The sequence below is a fragment of the Perkinsus marinus genome, assembly GCF_000006405.1.
Source record: "Perkinsus marinus ATCC 50983 genomic scaffold scf_1104296970858, whole genome shotgun sequence".
NCBI lineage: Eukaryota > Perkinsozoa > Perkinsida > Perkinsidae > Perkinsus > Perkinsus marinus.
Window position 1 is genome coordinate 268,395 of NW_003202288.1, and position 9,202 is coordinate 277,596.

The 9,202-nt window shown below is 47.4% G+C and overlaps 2 protein-coding genes across 2 annotated transcripts; both read right to left on the reverse strand.

Moving 5' to 3' along the window:
• Nucleotides 1–3,724: 3,724 nt before the first annotated feature.
• Nucleotides 3,725–6,892, reverse strand: Pmar_PMAR024549 (gag/pol/env polyprotein, putative; the record flags this gene model as incomplete). The annotated part of the gene is made up of 1 exon (XM_002767308.1): nucleotides 3,725–6,892. One exon carries the CDS (start codon nucleotides 6,890–6,892, stop codon nucleotides 3,725–3,727), a length of 3,168 nt encoding a protein of 1,055 aa, XP_002767354.1.
• Nucleotides 6,893–7,041: 149 nt separating this feature from the next.
• On the reverse strand, nucleotides 7,042–7,845 carry Pmar_PMAR024550 (hypothetical protein; the record flags this gene model as incomplete). Its single annotated transcript, XM_002767309.1, has 1 exon — nucleotides 7,042–7,845. The coding sequence occupies one exon, from the start codon at nucleotides 7,843–7,845 to the stop codon at nucleotides 7,042–7,044; it is 804 nt and encodes a 267-aa protein (XP_002767355.1).
• Between the last annotated feature and the right edge of the window lie 1,357 nt (nucleotides 7,846–9,202).

A 9,202-nucleotide genomic window follows, 5' to 3' on the forward strand; every position in this document is an offset into this window, starting at 1 on the left:
GTTCTTCCTAGCTTTCCTTGAATTAAGAAAAGAGAAAATGGCGCTGTGATCATCACCACACTGTGCAGATACTCGTTGACGCAAATCTTCGATATCTCTCAAGCTCTCAGGCTTTTCACCAGCAGCCAAAGTCAAACTTCCGACGAAGCTCCACCCCGATCCCCACCGATTACCATGATCGCCCTGATGATTTAAAGATGAAGATATGGTATACGACTACAATGCTCACCTGAGTAGTCTCAGGAACAGACGCTTCGTGACCTTGGAACTGCTCATCGTGATTACTTAGCTCTTCACCTTCGCTACCGCCTCGAGTTGTACACCATCTCCAGTCCCATTTCCACGAGTTATCATCCCAATACCACTCCCAGGAGTAGGAATGATCTTGATAACTATCGTGTTCCCAGGAGCTGCCATATTGATAGTACTGTGAGCTCCGAGGGCTGGGGCGACCATAATTCCAACTCGGTAGAGAGCTGATAGAAGAGTAGGAAGAGGTCATGATGTGATGGAAATGGCTGTAATCCTAATCAAAGATTCCAAGACTGAGTAGAACAACATTAATCTTCACACAAGAGGTAAACTGCAGGGTCGGCGCAACGGTATACAAGTGGGGAAAACGGGCCGCAAATTTCCCATTTCAGATAACAGGTGATCGGATTACCGTGATCCAAACAGCCACAAAATCCCATAGAGGACTCAATTCGACCGCCGCGGTTGTGCGACGATGTCGTGCTCAGTAAGGAAATCCAAGCTTGCCGAGATCAGTCAAGATTTGTCCGACTAATTTTGTCGTGGTATTTCCTGCGACTGCGTTGATTGAGCGTGGGGACATAGTGTACGTTCTTGTTATGGACGTCATGTACATAACAGTCGTATGGCCCGCAGTGCGGACTCCACACAAAAGCGCGAGCGTTGCCGACTCAGAAAGAAAAGGCGAAATCCCTCTCAACAGCAGGAATAATAGGTAGAGGGTATTGTCCGACCAGTAATAGCTGTAATGCAGTTGCAATCGAAACTACGAGCTCCTCAGAAAAAGAACTACAGGAAATTTACAGGTGGCCTTGAAACCCAAAATGGTTGCTGCTACATAAGTAGGATTTCAATTGCAACTTCAACTACACCGTTATCATAGAGTCCTATGCATATCTAGGTGCCGTCAGTAACAGTATGAGACCCATACTATGAGCGATTGGTCAACTCATGCAATGCATATTCGCTTGGCTCAGCCAAGCTCAGGAGTTTTCTCACTGATCATGGGATTTTACACACGACTCAGGGTAGAAGTGTTCAGAAAAAAAGTTAACTCTCAAAAATTCCCTGGGAATTATCAAATCATCACCGGCACATATAGTCGGCGATGTACATACTTTTAACAGCGTTTTGGCCACTATCCCGTAGTGCTCGGAGTGAACTTTGAATCAAATTGAACTATCGGACGTTGCCCCAGAAATTCTGGACCAGAATAGTCGTTGGGAGGTGTCCAGTCATGCAGGCGGAGCAGCCAGCAAGTGTTGGCCGAGTCACAAACATCAACGGAGGACCTCCACAGCGGAAACTCCGTTCGGGTCCAATGATTAGATAGATCATTGGACGATGACTGGCTGGAGCCCTACACCATATGGGTCACACTTGCATGTAATTGTAACTGTGACATCGAGAGAGCGACCAACGTACCCACTAATAGTGGGCCACTATTACTGTTGAACACTAACCTCATGGAAAGTTAACATTTCTGACTTTCTCAACGAATGGTTGAAAAATACATGTTGAAAATATCGAGTACTACAATAGAAACAACTACTAAAATGTTGATAAAAATAAACCTACATTCTCAACATCCGAGTGTTGAAAATGATCGGATTGAAATTGTGGTGGGAAAGTGTTGAGAAAAATCGATGTTGAGAAAATGGTTGTTGAAAAACTAGACGGTTTGTTGGAAAAACCCCTTTCCCCATCTTTACTAGCGTCAGTGTATACCACCCACTCCTGATTTGCATTATAGTTTCATATGCCTCCTGTGGGATCACCATGCTGGACTATATCGCTCATGAGCTTTTCGCATGCTGTGAGGATATGGCTATCTACTGGTGAATCCCACGAAAACTCTTTACTGGGGAGTCGTAGAGTCGCTAATCTCTCAAGCGAAGCCGCTGCGGGCCTTCCCCAACGAGCGATAGGATAATGTCCTATGAATTTGCCTGCCCATTTATGAATCTCACGCCGAGTACATGATCGGCAATCTAAGAGAGATAAATCGCCGGGTCGACGCCAAGTGCCATCTGGTTGGCATTCTAGTCCGAGGACTCTACTCTCTTTGAGAGGGGTAGGCCCTTTGCTGGGAAATCCGTGACGTAACAGAATATCTCCAATGGCTTGGGCCCATGATCGCTGTGTGATGATATCATCGACGTATATGTCGAAGATAACTGTCAGTGGGATGCACATTTGTCAAGTATCGTTTAGTATTAGAGCCAAAGTCTTTGGCGCTACATTGAGGCCAAATGGCATTCGCACTATTCGGTAAGCCGTATGTGGCTCCCAACGTAACCGGATTCCGAGCCAATAGGACTGATCTTCATCGATGAAGATACAGAGATACGCTTTTTTCAAGTCAATAATCACCAATTCATCCGGAGGCTCAACTGAGAAGGAGCGCCACCGTCTGAGATTCTCAATGCATGCCAATGGCGTATCTCGATGCTCATTGGGGGTACTACAGATTGCCTCGTTGGCCCATCGCATATCGCAACATGGCCGGACGGGTGTAGTACTCTTATGTAATTGCTCAACGCATAGCAATGGATGAGTTGCTTTCAACTCTTCTAATGGAGTTTCCTTTATGAAATCGGACTCCTTCCATTGCTGGATAGCAGCTTTAAAAAGCTCAATAATCTCTGGTGTCTTCCTGCTGAAGACATCATAATCTGGAGGCATGATGTGCTTGGGTGGTTCTGACGAGTTAACCCAATTCCAATGGAGCTCCCAAATGGCTCCTTCGTCAGATTCTGGGAGACCAAGTCGCCGAACTGTAACATCCGACGCGTGCAATTCACGTGTCACTGGTCTCCCATGATGCAGTGGGCGTTCAATTCCTACGTCACAGCCAATGTGACTGTCAATGGCATCACGGCCGTCAGTAACTTGAACCTCAATATGACACTTATATGTGTCCATGGTTAACAGAGTGTTATAACTCACAGAACAGAGATCATCGTGAGGCATCGTACTACGATGCCTCACGATGATCGTAGATGTCTCAGGATACCTCGGCTCGAGAAGGTCAATATTAGGCTGATTCCCTGAGAAGCGAATACTTATACCTCCAACTGCTTTTATCCAATCTAAACCGAGAATCCCGGCCAAAATGATTCTATCCGACGGTTCATTATTGGTATGTTGCCGACATACAGCAACTAACGGTTGGTCTGTGACTAAGACCTCCCTGTAGCAATGTGTGTACCGTCAAGCTCACTAGCAACGCTAGTCCACTTAGAGTGGGGTATAACATATGTACCACCTGTGCGTGCGTGCAATACCGAACAGCTATGGATAATCGATCAGTACTGCGCAAGATACTGTGCGCACACGACTACGCACAACAAAGGGTACTTAAGAATCACAAACTGTGGCAAACCACTCTATCAGAGCATTCGCCCTCCTGCCACAGAATGAAGAACTATAAAATTAAGCGAATAACTAGGACAAACCAGCTATCACGTACTCACTGCGGACTATCACGAGTCATGCGGCGCATGGCTCGCCTCAGGTCCTGCACATCAACTTCACCAGGCTTGCAGTGAGTCAGTCTCGAAACATGGACAACTTTGACTTCTTTATCACAAATAATCTTAGCCTTTCGAAATAGGCCGTAATCATCGTTAGGAGAAGTCGTCACCAAACCACGCGAGCTGCTGATGAATCCCAGGACTCTCCATCGCTTCTCGCTGAATGGCATATCCATAGTCTTAGTAATAATCTTATCATACTTATTCACTTGACGCATCCTCACTATGGCGCCAGGGAATAATTCATGATATGTACACGACTCGAGCTTTCTCTCAGCATCAGCGACGCACTTGGCAATCAATCGCTGCCATTCAACGTCGGTAGACTCGAGTTTCATCATCTCAGCAGGAATACGCTGGGTAACACTGTGGACCGTGTTATTGTAAGCTCTCATGACCTTGGCAACCGCCGACGCGATATCGAGCTCATTGTCATCCGCCATGACCGACCTTGTCCACATACGCACCGTGCGGTGCAGAGACTCCACCATACCGTTCGACTGACTTGACCTAGGCGCCGTAAAGACACGGGACACTCCAGGTAAGTCACAACTCAGAAAACCGGTCTGGTTGTCGGTCAGTAGAATCTTCGGTCTTTTGCCAAGAATCCGCCAGGATGCCTCAAACGCATCACGAATATGATCAGCGTCCTCGCCCTCCAGCTCGATGAGACAGGCAAACCGACAGACAGCGCATTGTTGACTCAGGTACGCCTTGGGCAAGTAAACAATATCAGCACTCACAACCGAGAATGGCTCAGCTTCAGAGAGGACAGATGAGCTGAATAGACTTATATCATGTTTGATGATGAGTGGCTGAGTACGCCTGTTGCAGATATCACATTTCTGCAACCACGCGGCGGTTTGGTCAATGATACCAGGAAACCACGCTATACTAGTAATAGCCTCAAAGGTTCGCCGCTGGCCCACATGGCACAACAATCCATGTACTGAATGAATGAGCTCTACTCTCATACCCTCGGGAATAACAGGAACACATACTTCCTTACCCTGGTATGGAGCAATGTACCGCCGCCGTAGGATGTCATACTCATCGATCTCGAGTTCTCGGTAGACTTGTTGTAAGTCTAGCTCAACATCTTCAGGTAACAACCGACCATGTTTCAAGGCCCGCCTGGCCTTGAACAGCTCATCATCATCATATTGCCCTTCAACGACTTCACCTAGGTTCAAGAACATCTCATCGTTCAACAAAGGCTCATTGATGGCAGCACCAGCGCACAATGACAGGTCGGCCTCAATATCCATGCTATTATTATCATAGCAAATAGAGTCGATAAGAGAGGTATATTTACTGTCTAATCTACTTAGGATATCACTAGGATTTTGATCAGATGCAACACGGCATACAGTGAAGGACTTGAACGGCTCAGTGATATCAACAATGGCTTGAAGACGACGGCCTACAATGGTAGTCGATAAGCCTCCACGTTTCACCGTTTGGCCACTTTGATAACGCTCTATCCAACTCCTAACGCATTCATTATCAACATGTAGATAAACCGCTCCCGCGATAAACGGGGCTGCCCAAGCTAATGCTCGGGTTGCGGCACACAGTTCAGTCACATTAATGTGCCGCAGAACACCACGCCGATCTAGTAGCCAAGCAGCATCACGGACAAGCACGATCTTTCCATCGTCACGCTCGTAGGAAAGAGTAGCTCCCATAGCCACTGAACTCGCATCAGCATGAATATGCCATGCCTTGGCATCACTTGGGCGGGGACAGTACCATATGCCGCGAGCTGGATCCCCTTCAGAGTTGAACTTCTGTTGAATATAGTGAGCAAGATCCAGGTAAACCGCATCCACCGGTTTATCCCAAGCTAAAGCACTGATCACTCGTAATAGCATACTTACATGAGGTCGTAACCAGCTTGCTACTGGGACCAAGGCAGTCAACTTACCACACCAACCAGCCAGTTCTCTTTTGGTAACCACCTCATCTCCATCAAGATTGATCTCTAGAGACAGATCCTCTCTACGAGCCCATGATATCTCACCACCATCGTTATGGAGACTCAGCCCAAGCACACGACTGTTATTAGCCCCAATGATAATCGTGGGCTTGCAATACATACGCCCATTACCCAATGCGTCTCGAACAGCCGTCACACATGGTGGATCTTCGAGAAGCTGTCCATTTTGATTCACAGCGATAACCACATTAGGGTCAGACTCCTCGATGACCACATCGTCGAGGTATGATGAAATTGGGTAGGGGACTTTCATCAGCAACCATCTGATGGCCGACGTGGCTACCTTCGGCGCAATACATACTCCGAATCCCATAACCACCATGGTGAAGATCTCACCGTTAATCATGACACACAGATATGGCCACAGACTCTCACACATGCGTATACAATAATAGCATTTAATGACATCGAGAGTATAACCACGCCGAACCGAACGCCACTGATGTAAGGTATCAACACAGTTTACGATGTCCCGTACTGGCTCACTCACCAGGTGCTTATTGAGAGCTCTAAAATCTAAGCACATACGGAGTGGAGTAGAAGGCTTATGGGGTTGAGCCACTAGTACCCATGGGAGAATATTACGAACCCTGCCAGCATAAGGTTTCACCCAGCCGTTAGTTATTAACTTATCAGTCTCAGCACGCAAGTTAAGCTCCTCTTGTGCGGTGAGTTTCGGGTTGTAGTCACCTCTGTTAGCCTTGTAGAACGTACCAGGAGGGTCACCTCCACGCCATATCCATCGGCAAGTAAACTGTGGTTCATCGGAACGTTTAGAGAGTACAAAGTCGATGCTGATAATCTCAACGGTGCCATTTGGGTATTCTAGCACGCGTACTCCTGGAATGTCTGGCAAGTTGTACGCCTGTACATCTTCGTCGATGCCACGAGCAGCGGCAGCAGTGACCGCTATGCGGCCACCTTCATCCCAGGTCATACCCTGGCAGTAGAGAGACGCAAAATCAGCTCCCAGTACTAGAGACCCAAATACCATTTTATCAACAACATAACAAGTATGAACCACCTTAACCCATCCATCTTTAGCTAGATACATAACCGGAAGATCCACCTGACCTGTTGTCGTTAGGACACCAACCGCATCCATCATTTTGAGCCGTACAGGGGAAACCTCGTGATGAACTGTAAGACCCAAAGATGAAACAAACTTGGATGATACTAATGAATAGTCAGCCCCTGTGTCAACATCAACGGCATGTTCATGACCGTTGAACTTACAGAGTAAGTGTGGGCGTTTTACATATGCAGAACAACCCCGCCCATCGGCTGCTCTGCCTGCACAAAATCCTTCTCAATAGCAGCACCGGCCTTGCTCTGTTTGTTTTTGCAATCCCTTGCAATGTGACCATACTTTTGACAAGCATAGCATCGGGGTCCTTTGCCCTTTCCCTTGCCTTTGGGCTTCGAGGTAGGACGTGTCGCTCCGCGCTCTCGACACTCTGCAGCAATATGGCCGGTTGCCTTACAGATATAACAGTATTGACCACCAGTGACAGCACCCGCAGCAAGCTTCTTCTCACCAGAGTAAGTCTTCAGCTGAGCTCGAGCCTTAGCAACAACATCAGCCAAAGGCAACTGGCGCCCATCCTCCTCGAACACCCGGATGGCCTTCTGCACGTCTTCGGGCAGGGTGGCAATCAGGCTTTCACGAAGGATGTTCTCAGCAGCCACTGTGGTAGTAACCCCTAGCACTCTAAGGTAGCGGCGGAATTCAGCTAATACACCATCAACACTATCTTCCTTGTGCCACTCACGGCGAGTCAGACGCTTCCACGCCTCGTGAGTTTTGAGCGAGTACGCTCTATCCAGGGCCCTAACCACATGAGCATAGGCACCAGCTGGATCGCCCTCAACTTCCTCCAGGGCTTGCCTAGCGATCTCTTTGGCCGAGCCCTTCATAAAAAGTACGATATATTGTGACTTTTGCTTAATAGTCCACTTAGAAGCCTCGGCCACCGTCTCGAACTCCTGCAGCCAAAGAGCGAAGTCGTTTTCACCACCAGAATAGGGTTCCAATACAGATTCGAGCTTGAACGGCATGTTGGTCCTGGGTCTGGGCACCAGATGTAGCAATGTGTGTACCGTCAAGCTCACTAGCAACGCTAGTCCACTTAGAGTGGGGTATAACATATGTACCACCTGTGCGTGCGTGCAATACCGAACAGCTATGGATAATCGATCAGTACTGCGCAAGATACTGTGCGCACACGACTACGCACAACAAAGGGTACTTAAGAATCACAAACTGTGGCAAACCACTCTATCAGAGCACTCCCGTAACACCACAGTCGTCTGCGATTGAAAATCGCTAGGAAGACTGATATTGGTCAAGTCTTGACATTGATAAGACTTCTGGAATATAGTATTGATCGACTTTGTACGACCAGCACTAGCGGGAGTGCTGCCACTCAAGCCTGAATTGGATGACAGGATGGTAATGGAACAACCAGAATCAATCAGGAAGTATAGTCCCTTAAGAACTATAAGTAATACACTCGAAGCAAGGCTAGGGGTGCTTACTTTATTAGGCTCTTGCCTGTCATCTGTAATCTTTCGGGACGGGCATACACTGGCCCAATGGCCATAGCCTCCGCACACATAACATTGCTGTTGATTTGACCAGCCACCGAGCCACGTATACGGAGAACTTCTCATAGAGGAAAGACCGATGTGTTGCTTTTCCAACTAGAAAATACACATCAGCCTCTTTCGTCACCTTCTCATATGATATAGGAACCCTTATGAGAGATCCCACTACACCTGATAATAGAGAGGAAAGCAGAGCATGGTATATGATCATCTTAGATCGAATATTAACTACGAGAAATAAACCTTCGGATTAGGGCGCTCGATCTGTGGAACTCCTTACCGCCTGAGTGTTTCCCGACTGAACGCAATCGGAAGGACGATTTAAAACGCGCCGTGTCAGAATTGAACCATTTTTTGTAAAAAAAAACATAACCAGAATACATTGTTAAGATAACCAGAACAAGAAGTACAATAACCTTCAACAGAGGTGACAAAAATGTGTGACAATTATTGTCACTGACTTCCTCACCACCTAGAGGTCGTTGAAGCATGTCTGGTCGAGGCCGGTTACGCTACTGTTGATGAGGGTTCTAGCACTATCAGAACCATTGGCAAGTACAAGCACCTCGGGGTTTCCCGGATCCTTACATCTCTCGCCCCGGTCAAGGACGTCGCCGCTTCGGCTAAGAGGGCTGCTACCTTGTTCGCCTACGATTGGCCCCAGACTCGTCGCCTGCTGGAAAGGCAGTACTGCAAGAAGACTTTTCTCAAGGCCGAGTATCACGATGGATCAAACTCGAACTATCTTGAATACGGATAAGTCTAGACTAGAGAAATGAAATGATAAGACCAATAGTCTAGTTCACTT